We start from the raw sequence: 12,551 nt of genomic DNA, 5'->3' as shown, positions 1-12,551 counted from the left end.
GGTCTGGGTGCAGACGGCGCCCTGCCTGTCATCCTGAATGCTGGGGCTGGGGCAGGTCTGTGTGGCGGCTGGCGGGCATGCAGGGTGTCCCCGGCCCCCTTGCACCGATTCCCTGTCAGGAGTCACCATGACCCAGCCACCCTGCAAGGGCAACTGACCTTTGTCATTCCACAGGCATTTGACAGGTTCTTGGGGGAGTCCCCCTCGCATGCCTGGAGGAGACGAAGCCACTGTCTTAAGGGGTCTCCTGGGGGACCCTGGGATGGTCGCTCTGATTGTTAAGACAGAAATGACAGACAGAGGGCCAGCAGGGGGGACACCTTGGGGACGCTGCCCAGGCAGAGGGAACGGCTGAGGCAAATGTCAGGAGGCAGAAGGCAGTGTGAAGAAGCAGGCCAGTGAGTAGACCAGGTGGACCGAGGCGATGGCAAGTGGGACCCTGGCAACCAAGGTAAGGAGTTTGCACTCGATTCTCAGTGTGAACGAGGCCACGGGAGGTGATGTAATCTGATCTTCAAGCCTCCCTGAGATGGGGATGGAGGCAAGCCGGAGTAGAAGCAAGCACGCCAGTTAGGAGGCTCTGCAGCAGTGCGGGAGGGAGAGCGTGGCCATGCAGCCATAGCCAGTTGTTCCATTTTGACATATTTTGTGAGCCGGTTGTTAAACACAACCATTATTAGAAATCTAATTACGTAGTATCTAAAAAAAATGTAATTAATATTTTACGGAATGTATATAAAATACAGAATAAATTCTGTATAAATTATTGCTTGAAATTAAGTGGCATGGAATGACCCTATGATCGGCAGTTTCACCTCTGGGTAAGGGCCCGAAAGCGTGAGCGCAGGACTCGAAGGGACGTGGGCACACCCATTCACAGCAGCCAAAAATGGAAGCAACCCAAGTGTCCATCGACGGATGAACGGATAAACAAAATGTGGTGTGTACGTACAACGGAATATCAGCCGTGAAAAGGAAGGAAATCCTGCCCCGCTGGACGGCGTGAATGAACCTCGAGGACATCAAGCCAGACCCACAGGACAAACACTGGATGATTTCGCTTGTGTGTGGTTCCCTCCAACAGCCCCGTTCACAGAGAGAGAGCAGAACGGTGACTGCCGTGGCCGGCGGGAGCCGAGGGGCACACGGGATTCCTGTTCGATGGAAGTAGGAGTTTCCGTTTGGGAGCACGGCGACGGCCTGGGAACGGTCGGGATCGATGGGTGCCTAACAGCCTGAACGCGCTGTGTGCCTCGCCACGGTACACTAGAAGTGGTTCAAGTGACAGATTTTGTGTTATGTGTGTTTTGGCATAACAACAACAAAAATCCATCGCCCTATGAGAAACAAATCATATTATAAAACCAAGGTATCTGTTCGGTTTATATAATACAAATTACTTACAAGTAATGACGTTACGACCCAAGGTAATAAATACACAGAACTCACGTTTCCTAAGTATTTCAGTACATTTTACCATATCCTCCGCGTTTGGGAGCTCGGCGTCGCTTGTCCTATCTGTACGGTAGAAATGCTACATGGGGACGGTTCCTTCCCAGAGCTTCCCAGCTCTGGCGTCGCACTGGTGGCTTGAAATTGGCCAGGGTGGGGGTATTTACACCCACAAATAGACAAATGCTACATAACAATCAGGTGGTTTTTTTTTTTAACCCCCAAAGCGCCGGTTGTTAAACATTAGGCAGCATGTACCACTGGAGGGGGGCTTGCACCTGAGTTGGGGGCACTTGAGGTCGGAAGCAGGCCAACCTGCAGACATTTTGGAGATGGAAACTCACTGATGGCCTGGCTGTGGGGGTGAGGGAAACGGGACCCCAGGGTGATGCCTAGACACTTGGCCTGAGCTGTTAGGTGGATGGAGGGACCATTTACAAAGGTGGACCGAGGGAGCTTGGGGGCTGTGGAAGGTCGGGCAGCCGACGAATCCAAGGCTCTGGAGCTCAGGGAGGCCCTACTGTGCGCCAGGCCCGGGCAGGGCTGAGACCATGGTCCTTGTCCTGGTCTTTGAGGAAACAGATGGTCCACTTAACAGGGTGTCCTGTCCAAAGGCCCAGGGCAGCCGGGCAAGGAGCCACCATCCTCCCTCTGCTCCCCAATCCCCAGATGGAGCCCCAGGTCATGGATACCGAGGTTGAGCCAAACGGCTGTTTCCGCCCATCGACTTCCTCCCTCCCTCTCTTTCCCAAGGCTCATCCCACCAGGGCCTGACCTGTGGGGTTGCTCTCCAGGCCTGCTCCTTCCCATTTCCAGAAAGACTTAGAACTGGACTTCATATTAGACCTTTCTTACCCATCCCTGGCCCCTTAGGTGTTATTAAAACTTGGGGCTTGCTGTTGGGGTGGCTCCAGTCCCCCAATCCCGTCAGGATGGCCACCTGCCGGACAGTGGTCCTGATCTACGGCAGGCTTTGTGGCTCACAGACGGCTCTGGGAGGTCTGTAGAGTGTCCGGGGGTCACCATTACAAAGGACCACACCCGAGGGGCTTAACACAGCGGAAATGTCTTCTTTCAGGATTCTAGGGGCCAGAAGCCCAACATCAAGGTGTCAGCAGGGCCTCACTCCGTCTGAAGGCTCTTGGGAAGAATCCTTCCCTGCCTCTTCCAGCCTCTGGGGTCCCAAGTGTCCCTGGCTTGTGGCCACGTCCCTCTGCTCTCTGCCTCTGACTTCACATGGCTTCTCCGTGTCTCTTCCTTTTTGGCCTCTTACAGGGACACTTGGATTTAGGGGCCGCCCTCATCCAGAGCGATCTTACCTCGAGATCCTCGCCTTAATTACATCTGCAGAGATCCTCATACCGAATCGGGTCCCCTCCTGAGGTTCGGGTGGACGTGTGTTTTTGGAGCACCCACCACAGGTCTCATGGGGGAACCTGGGAGGTGGGCGGCCCCTCCGGTGGCCCCTCTAATCTCACTTTCCCCTACAGCCCTGCCTTCTCCGTGGCCGTGGGAGAGAGCACCATTGAGGAATGCATGTGCCTTACAGTTCTCCTTTTCTTGCCAAATGTAAGCTCGTTTTCCTCTCTCTGCTGCTGCTCACTTTATCTGCCCAGCGCCCCTGCCAGGACTGCCTGTCCCCCCCCCCCAGCCCTGACTGTTCTGCCCTGAGAAGGGGGCTAGGGACCCCTCACCTCCCTGTAAGGATCAGGCCTACTCTGTGAACTGGACAAAGCCATCAGAGGTGATCAAAGGCTGGGCTGAGACAGGGCTGGGGTGGGTGATTTCGGCTGTGAAAAAGAAGGCCGAGGAGCGGCCGGATTGTCTTCGAGTTTGGAGATGGTGATTATTATGTGAAGGGTGGTGCCCAGCTGTTTCCCATCTCCTCTGAAGACAGAAAAAAAAAAAGAGGAAATAGATGATGTACAATTAGAGCAGTTGGTTAGATACAAGGGTGAACTTCCTGGCTGGGAGTGTGGCCAAGTGCCGGGTCGGCTTTCCGGAGGGAGCGCGGGGAATCTCCTTACCTGGAGGTGTCGAGGCCTGGCAGCGGCGGCCGCGGTGGTTGGACTGAAGGCGGGGGTATGGACCGGGTGGGATCCAGAGCACAGTCATGCCAGCATGGGGCACTTTCTGGCCATGGAGGTCGGTTCCCTCCTGCCATTGTCCTTTGGGTTCCCACAGGGGAGCATTTTGGTGAGGCGTGCACCCTGGCGGGGCTCCGCGAGGAGATAAGCACACATCTGTGCAGCGCTGCTGTGAATGGCCGTGAAGAATGCACAATAAGCCGACTGCTAATCTGTGGAACTCCATGCCCGCTCTCTGGGAGAACAATCCCCCGGGTGTGTCTGCACTCACCAGGTGCTTTTTCTAAAAACACTGCAGAATAAGGCTGTCTACCAGCATCTTCCCAGAGGCCTGTGTAGTTCGGCTGCTTCTTAGCGGCCGTGGACCACCAAACTCCCAGTACTGGGTGCACAGGTGGCCCAAAGGCCTGGGCTGTCAGGCAGGCCCAGGTGCTGGCTTTCCAACATGACAGGCCAGGGCCCCTGGGAAGGCCATCGGGGTGCCGTCCATGCCCGCGGTGACTCCCCTGTTGAAACCCCGGGCTCCCAGGCAAGGGAGGGTGTGTGCGCATCTGAAATGTCTGTGGTTTTGCAGTTTGGTGTCCACAAACTCACTTGGTTGAAAATAGTTCAAAATATCCAAAGCACGAGGGAGGGAGTGACTGCTTTTCTTAAAAAGAAAGGACCTGATTTCTTCTACTCGATAAAGCTACCAACCCAGTGGATTCTCAGAAAGAGGTGCGGAATGACTGGGATGCAGTGGGGCCTCAGCATCCCTTGCACATCCGGAATCTTTCCAGACTGGGGGGTGTGGGGGCTGGGAGGGGAGTGGCAGTGGTGAACCTGAGACCCAGGAGGACGGCCACCAGAAGGGAGGGTATATTCCCTTCCCTGCTGTGGACTCTCACCCGGCCTGACTTGGGGCAGAGGTTCTGGGTCTGTAATGACGGGGAGAGTAGACCCGATCGCCTAACTAACTAGCCTGGGCAGTGGAAGGGAGACCCCCTCTGCTGTGGAGGCCAGCCCTGGAGGGCCCTTCCTGGGGGCTCCTCCATCCTTTTGCTTCGCAAGTTCCAACCGGTCCTGTTGTCCCCAGCCTGGGGGACCTGCCTGCCTTCCTTGTAGGTGATAGAATTTAATCAGTGTTCGCGAGTAGAAATGGTTGTCTTGGAGGGCAAGACCAGGCCTGAGGTACAGCGGAGATGGGGAGCCCCCTTTTTCCCCATTCCGGAACTCCTTCCTTCAGATCCTATCAAATATCTTCGCCTTACCAGGGGGAGGACTGACGTTTGTGCTCTGCCACCAAGCAGCCCCCCTTATTGGAAGCTGGGGCTGGCACATTTCCCTGGCTGTTCTGGAAGGGGCGCTTCTTCCCTGCCCCACGCCCCCCCCCCACGCCCCCCGTAGACGGGCGCCTTTTCTGTCACCTGGCTCGGAGGGTGCAGCAAGCGACCCCGGGGGTGCACGGGTAGGGGTGGGGAGTCGCTGGAGGAGCGCCCCCCCCCCGGGCCACGTGACTCCTGCGTTCGCCCCTCGCTCCGCGGCTCCGGGCCCGCAGGCGGGGGTTCCCGCGGCCCGCCAGCTCGGGCGCTTAACCCTTGCAGGCGCTGAGCGCGGGAAGGCGGCGGCGGCGGCGGCGGTGAACTTTGTTTGGCTGCGTAAATAAAACCTCCCGCAGGAGGAACCCTGCGCCCCAGGGAAGGGGAGGAATCTCTTCCCCCCTCGGCGCCGCCCCCGCGCCGCCGCCCGGCCCCCACATCCGCCCACATCTGGCCGCGGCTGGGCGTCCGGGGGGGAGGGGCCGAGCCGCATCGGTCGCTGTCCCGGGGGCGCGGGCCAGGCGGGGAGGAGCGGGGCGCCGCGTCGGGCGCCCAGGACTCGGCCTGTCCCCGCGGCGGCCGCTCGGGCCCCAGCCCCCCAGGCCCCGGCCTTGACGGGCGGGCGGAGCAGCCAGTGCGAGCCGGGGAGGCCGGGCCGGGTGCGGGAACCTGATCCGCCCGGGCGGCGGGGGCGGGGCGGGGCGGGGGCGCGGGGAGCCGAGGCCCGGCGCCCGCCCGCCTCCCCCATTCATTCAGCCGAGCCCGGGGGCCGAGGGGCTCGGGCGGCCAGCTCTGCTCGGCGGGAGTGCGGGCGCAGGGCCCGGGCCGCCAGGGCGCTTCCTCGCCGCCGCCCTCCGCGCGCCGCGCCGCCCTCCAGCCACCATGTCCGACCCCGCGGTCAACGCGCAGCTGGACGGGATCATTTCGGACTTCGAAGGTGGGTGTCGGGCGCGCCGCGGGCGCGCGGAAGAGGGGGCGGGACCCCCCGAAGGGGCGCCCCGCCCGCCACGCGCCCCCCGTCCCGCGCCCGCGTCGCCTACGTGGAGGACTCGGTTCGGGGGCCCGCGCGCCTCGGCGGCCCCCGCGCTGCCTCCCGGCTTCCTTCCTTTTATTGTATTTGCCGAGCGGCGACAGCCCCCTCGAGGACTCGCGGGGCGGCCCCGGAACTGGCCGGGGCGCGCGGCTCCCTCGCGGCCGTCACAGGGTCCCAGTCCCCGTCGGCCCTCGGGCCCCCGCGGCCCTGCGGCGGGGCGGGGAGCCGGTCACCCGCCTCTGCGTCCAGCCCAAAGCGCGGCCGCCCTCCCCCACACCAGTTTCGGGGCCGGACCGAGCCGAATTCCGACCGGAGAGGCCGCCGAGCGGACATGTCTCGGGCCGGCAGGGTCTAGCGGGGGGCGCCCCTTGGGCTCCGGTCCAGGCCCGGGGACACCCCCTTCCGCCTCCTGCAGTAGGGAGGCGCGCGGGCGGAGGGGCCTGCGGGCCGGTAGGGAGCGCATTTTGGTCCCCTCCCCCGGCTTCGGGGTTTACAGTGTGTGCAGAGACTTGGGGGGGCTCTTATTCCGAGTGCTCGGGTCTTCCCAGCCCTGAGCCTCATGTGTATGTGTGTGTGTGTGTGTGTGTGTGTGTGTGTGCGCGCCCGCGCGCGCCTTCATGCGTCCTCGTGACTGCCTGTGGCTCTGCGTCCCGGCGTCCCGGGGAGTAAATAAAGCGGTCGGGAGGGAAGCTCACACAATAGTCCGCAGCACTTCTGGGGCCGGAATTCTGAGGGGCGGTCCTGCCTCTGCTGGAACCTGGAGCCCCCGCCCCTCCAAGGGGCTCCCAAGCAGCCTTGGGCAGAGCCCTCTGGTGGGCCCGGCCTTGGGGCGGCTAGGCTGGAAGGACTTAGACGTCCAGGTGCCAGGCCGAGCCAGGAGGTCCTCTATCCCCGGGGGCAGTGCCAGGGCCGGGATCCGTGTGTCCCGAGCTCTGCAGTACGCATGGGGTCAGCCGCGCTGTGGGGCACTTCTCGGGACCAGAGCCTGGCTGGATCCCAAGCAGAGCTGCAGCGGCTGTGATTCTGGGCTGGGCCTAGGCTGGCTTGGGCAGGGGTGTGAAGAGACAGGAGTGTTTGGGGTCTAGTGGCTGGCACAACCAGGCAGAGGAGAAGCCGGCTGGTGGCTGGCTGGGTAGCGGGAGCACTTTTGTGACTCTGGGTCTTCAGGGCTGCGATGGGACGCCCTGCTCTTTGGACGCTTTGGGTAGCGTGCTCCTACTGGGGTCTCCCTACATCTCCTTCGTTCTGTTTCGCCTTCTGCGGGCCCAGACCGTGGCTCTCCTGCAGCTGGTGCTTTGAGACTCTCCCTGCTGCTCCCGGGGCCTTTCATCTTCTAAGTGTCCAAGTGCGGGAACCAGCCGGTCTGGAGACGGCTGCCCCCTTCAGGTTCCGAGCTGTCTGCGCATCCTCCCTGGGGCCTGTGGGGCTGAGGTTGGCTTGCAGTCCCTGACCCGAAAGCGTGGGGCTGGCGGAGGGATTTGTGGGCTCCACGTAGCCCCGAGGCAGGAGGGGGAGGCGGAGATTTGGGGGTGGTGTGGTCCTGCAGCTGTTCCAGTTCAGGCCATGCCGGCTGTTAGCAGCTCTGTCTCCACATCCCCGTGGGTGACTGCATCCTGACTGCGACAGGCCCCATCTGGAGATGCTGGCAGCCTCTGCCCGGCCTCCCAGGTGGCTTCTTGACCCTCTCTTTTGGTCGGAGACAATGGCCTCATTGAGACCATCCTGGTGCAACAGTGGGCAGCCATGTGACTCCAGGGGGAGATTTCTCACTCTTAGGGACCCTCTGGTTCCCTGTGTGCTTCGGTCGCCCTGTCGTGTGCTCTGACAAGCTGAGAGTGCTCTGAAGGCAGAGAGGTCGGGCGCTAGAGCCTCTGGGCTTCTGGGTGGAGGGGTGTGTGAGGGCCCTACTCGGCCAGCTCGGGACCGGAATGGCCTCCCTAAGTGCCCCAGTAGCTCGGAGTGGAGTTGGGTGTTGGGTGTGGTGGGGAAGGAGCCCACCTTCGTGGGCAACGAAGGAGGACAGTGTGCGGCCCCGGGCAGCAGTGACGGAGACGGTGCGGCGGAGCCCAGGCAGGGAAAGGTCACCGTGGAGGAGGCAGACCTTGGGCGAAAGTCGGGATTCAGTTGCAGGAGGGAGGAGGAGAGCACTCAGGTCCCGGGCAGCAGGCAGAAGCGGGGGAGGCCGGAATGAGCTGGTCCATTGGAGAATGGGGCACAAGGAGGGGCCAGTGGGAGCGGATCAGAGGGCCAGGCCAGGCGTGCCCGCAGGGAGTTGGGACTGTCCTGGGGAGGCAGCCGGAGTGGCGAGAGCAGAGCTGGAGGAGCTCTGGTCTGGGTCTGTGTGGCTGCCGACGTGGTGTCTTGGGGTTTCTGCAAGGTAGGACCAAAGGGGGAGTGGAGGAGACTGCCAGCCCCTCAGCCGCTGCTGCACCCCCATAGTTCTGGGGTCGGCGGACACGGCCTGTCACCCTGCACGTGCTGGTTGCTGAGGATCAGAAGCCCCAGGGGCCACCACCAAAGCCCAGCAAGTTCTGAGCCATGGCGTTGCTGGGGATGGTTTGCAATCCTCGCACACTGGAATCCTGCAGGGGGGCCAGAGGGCCGTTGTCGGGTGTCTTTGGGAGGTTTGGAGCTAGTGAGAGTATCGGGGCCAGGGTGGCGTGCCCCGCGGGGCAGAGGGAAAGGCACCTGGGGTGGGGTGCAGGGCGGGTGTCCAGGCCGGAGCAGCCGCCCCTGCAGGGCCGACAGGAAGCCGCCCCAGGTCGGTGTGTGTGGGCTGTGTAGATCTGATGCCCCACGTCCCGGGCACCCTTCCCGTTTTGGCTCTGTCACGTTGTCGAGGAGGCGTGGGGATTCAGCCCGTCCTCTGTCATGGACGTGTCTGTCGGGTTCACGTCTGCCCCGGGCACTGAGGGGGTGGCAGTGTCCTTCATGGGCGTGAACGTCCCAGAATGGCCTTGGCCTTCCCTTGAAGGACAACCTTGGAGTTCCGTGGACAACCCCATGTAGGGCGGGAAGAGGGTTTTCTATTTTGCTCATGTGACTTTTTTAGAGCGTTTTGACCCCCCGCCCCACCCCAGGAAGATGGGCCTGGGAGGGGGTGGCAGGAGGGATGACTCGTTCCCCGATCTCGCTCCGGGTCGGTGGAGGCATGGAGCCGTGTTCTTGGGTGAGGGCGGGCCAAATCTGTTAAGGCTAACGCTATTACAACTCTGGTCTTTGTGTAACAAAGCCCTTCCAAGTGCCAGCTGCTGGCCGGCCTGCCCCCGCGCTGTTTGCTGTAACCATGTCTGCATGCGCTGAAAGAATCCTGCAAGTCCTGGGTGTTTGTGGAAATGCAGTCTGGCCCAGAATCCTGGGCACTCCGGTCCCGCAGCTGTGTTCTGTCGTGTACAGGTCGTGCCTGCCCTTCTGCAGCCTCTGCTGTCTCTTTGGAGGACCCTCCTGGAAGGGTCCTGGAGGCTCTGGGCCCCGGAGAGCAGGCCGGTGGGGGGCGGGGGGCAGGGAGCAGGTCTCCTGGGGGGATGGGAGCAGACAGATACCTGGGACACGGGCTCCCTCGCCTGCTGGATGCAGGTGCCCCTTTCATCCCAGAAGGACAAGGCCTGTTGCTTGGTGATGGGTACAGACCTGTCCCTAATTAATGCCAGCGGCCTCTCGAGTGATGCCTCCTGCTTTCCAGCCAGACGCAAGGCCCCTTGTGAGTACCAGCTCCTCATAGTCCCCGCCTTGGTGGCGGGAGGTGGGGACCAGGGGGCCATGAGGTCACTGGGCGGGACTGGAGGAGCCGGGCCTGAGGGGTTCGGCTGGTGCCTGTTCTGCAGCGACGAGGGGACAGCATTCTTAGGGACCGGCTGCCAGCGCAGCAGTGGCTGGGTACTGTCCGTGTCCAGAGCACGGGACTGGGCTCGGCGTGGGGAGGAGAGCAGACATGCATGCACGGGGTAGCAGGAGCACTCTGTCATGGGCTTCTGAGCCAGGCTAAGTGCCAGACCTGGGCTGGGGAGGTGGGGGCACGTCTCATGCTGCGGGGCATCCCTCTAGAAAGGCTTTCTGGAGGACACGGATCTCCGGGAAGGTTTGAAACGGGGCAGGTGGGCAGAGCTTACATCCAGAGGGGGAGGGCCTTCCAGAGAGGTGATGGATGGGGCAAGTGAGAGCCCACGGGGTGCAGTGCTCAGGAGGGCGAGCCCACTGCCAGTGAAAGCTGTGTGGCGCACGGGAAGTGTCTGAACTGGAGCCTTAGTTTCCCCTCTCTGCGAGGGTGGTCCTGGGATTCAGGTCGATGTGGCTGGAGGCCCCGAGCACAGGTCCTGCTCCCGGGAGCGTGGGGGGTGCTGCTGCCGCTCTTGGAGCTGGGGGGGCTGGGGGCGGATCTGGGTGATGGAAGGTGTTCCAAGGCCGCAGGCAAGGGCCTGTCTGGTCCCCCTGGGGTAAGGCTTGCGGTGTGGTCGGTACTGCGGGTTAGTAGCAGCTGTGGAGCCCACCCGGACTCCCCCTGAGTCCAGCAGACGCTCTGGCTCCTGGCCAAGCCGGGGGAGCCCCTCCTCTGGCCTGGCAGGGCTCCCTGGGGGTGCCTCAGCTCTCTTCCTGTCAGAGTGGAGGCTGGGCTCACGTGGGCTGCGGGGTTGCTTCCCTGGAGAGGTCATCCGCCTTCTCTGCCGTTCCCCACCCCGGAGCCTCACAGATGGGGGGGTCATGGGCTGGTGCTGGACAGCCTGACTGAAAGGGGAGCGAGGCAGGGAGCCCCTGGCAGGGAGGGCACGTGCTGGTGGGGCGTTCTCCTGTCCAGCAGCCCTTTTGCAAGTCCTGCTCGTGTGTGGGCTTTAAGCAAGGAAACAGTCTCGTCTGGGGCCGAGGGGGAGGGTAGGGGCAAGCCAGGTGCCTTGCCTGTGCCCAGGGAGCCTGGGAGCTCTGCACCCCTGCCCGCCGAGGCCACGGGGAGCCTGGGCACGGAGTGGGGGCTCCAAGAGCTTCCCTGCCTGGAGAGACAAACCTAGAGCTGAAGCTCCCAGGGCCCGTGGTGGGCACAGCTGGCACGGCCCCCGGCACGTGGGGGGCACCCGCTCAGGTCACATTTACAGAGGGTGCTGTCTTGCCGGTGGGGGCAGTGACATGGTGGCCTGCATGTGACGCAGTGGCACCAAGGGCCACACGGAGGTGCAGATGGTGCACCTATCCCGCGGGAGCCGGGGACCTGTCCGCCCAGTGCCCGTGGCCTCAGCCTGCTCCTCGGTACTCTAGCCCGCAGACCCTGGCGCTGGCCGAGCAGAGCAGGGCTTCGTCCTCCTCTTCCTCCTCGCGTGTCCAGGGGTCAGGGGAGGTCACATTCAGAGACCCGGACTCCACCACGGTTCAGCCCGGCTGGCACTATCAGCAAGGACCCGGGGGCCAGACTCGGGGGATCCGTGGTGGCCCCCAAACCCAGGAAGGAGTCCTACCCGCCTCCCTGGCTGGACCAGGGGCTTCCCACTGGGCTCGGAGCCCCCCGAGGGCAGGGCTGTGTGTCTTTGCTCACAGTTGTGTGGCCGGAACAGTGGGCTACGTGCTGTATACCCTCAAAGACCTAGTGGGGTGTGCAGAATGGTCGTGGGGGGGTGAGGAGCAGGGGCGGCCAGGGGCTCCGGTGGGAGATTGATCCGAGGGTTGAGGCCCTGGGAGATTTCATTTTCATCCCCGACACTCAGCCAGGAAAGGAGCTCTTGTGCTTTCTTTTGACAAAGCCACTGAGGAAAAATGGCCCAACACTGCTTTTCTTTCCAAAGCCCTCTCGGTTTTCCCCAAATTTGGAGGCTCTCTGAGTTGCTTATGAGACCGAATGGTCTGGAACTCTCTGGAGCACGGTCCCAGGAGCCTGAGGATTTGTAATATGCAGCCAAAGAGATCCAGCCGTCTGCCCCTAGACACTCCCGGCGCCTGGGGCAGTTCTGAGTCGGGGCTGTTTAATTTGGTCGGGACAGAGCCCGGAGGCTCCATGCAGCCTGGACCAGGAGACATTCTGGAAGCTCCTAAGCTTGTTGTCATTTTTAAAAGTGCTGCCAGTGCCCAGAAATTTAGGCGGAGGGACAAGAGGACAATGCCCGTTTTCTGATGTCCTTGGAGTCCCCACGCCCAGCCCAGGGCTCTGTTAGGAGCCGGGGCTGCAGAGAAGGTGGGGAGCCAGGAATGAAGCTCCAGCCTACTTCTATTCTTTCTTGTGTTTGGTGTTTTTCCTTGTCTGCTCTCTTCCCCATGCTCCTGAGTTTTTAATAGCCCCTCCCGGGAGGGTGAGCCTCTATGGACTCTGGCCTTTTCCCTCTACTGGGCTGAGTTGCAAAATCCAGAAAAATCCAGGGCCCCGGCCTTAAATGCATAAGTGTGTCCTCCCCACCCATGGCTTAGAGCTTCCTGTGTCCCTTTGCCTTCAGACACTTGGAATGGACTCCTGGGAAAGCCAGGGGAGATGGGGAAGGGGAAGAGGAGAGGTGACTTGCCCACCTCCTGTCCATTCTTCTACTCCTCTGGTCTCCGAGGGCCCATCTGTCTGTCTGGGGGGTTCCATGGTTGTTCCCTGGGTACAAATGGGTGGCCATGGGGAGGTGGGGGGGGGTCTTGCGGCCTGTTGCTTATTCGGATCAAGTGGGAGAATTCCAGAGTTCCTTACCCCTCTGTGTCCTGCTTCCTCAGTTTTCCAAGGAGGGA

At 62.0% G+C, this 12,551-nt stretch overlaps 1 protein-coding gene across 2 annotated transcripts in view; it reads left to right on the top strand.

Moving 5' to 3' along the window:
* SEPTIN9 (septin 9) overlaps positions 1–12,551 on the top strand; it is a 132,890-nt gene that overhangs the window by 26,633 nt on the left and 93,706 nt on the right. The window contains exon 1 of one of the 2 annotated variants that reach the window (XM_040640141.1): positions 5,641–5,774. The exons of the other annotated variant lie outside the window; for it this stretch is intronic. Within the exon in view, the coding sequence (XP_040496075.1) occupies positions 5,720–5,774 (55 nt within the window). The 5' untranslated portion in view covers positions 5,641–5,719. Of the gene's footprint in view, positions 1–5,640; positions 5,775–12,551 lie in introns of those variants that run through there. 2 annotated transcript variants of the gene reach the window in all.

This window comes from Ursus maritimus, unplaced genomic scaffold (genome assembly GCF_017311325.1).
Source record: "Ursus maritimus isolate PB19 unplaced genomic scaffold, ASM1731132v1 scaffold_24, whole genome shotgun sequence".
Classification (NCBI taxonomy): domain Eukaryota; kingdom Metazoa; phylum Chordata; class Mammalia; order Carnivora; family Ursidae; genus Ursus; species Ursus maritimus.
The sequence above is the reverse complement of the archived record's forward strand: the minus strand, read 5'-3'. Positions and strand labels throughout refer to the sequence as shown.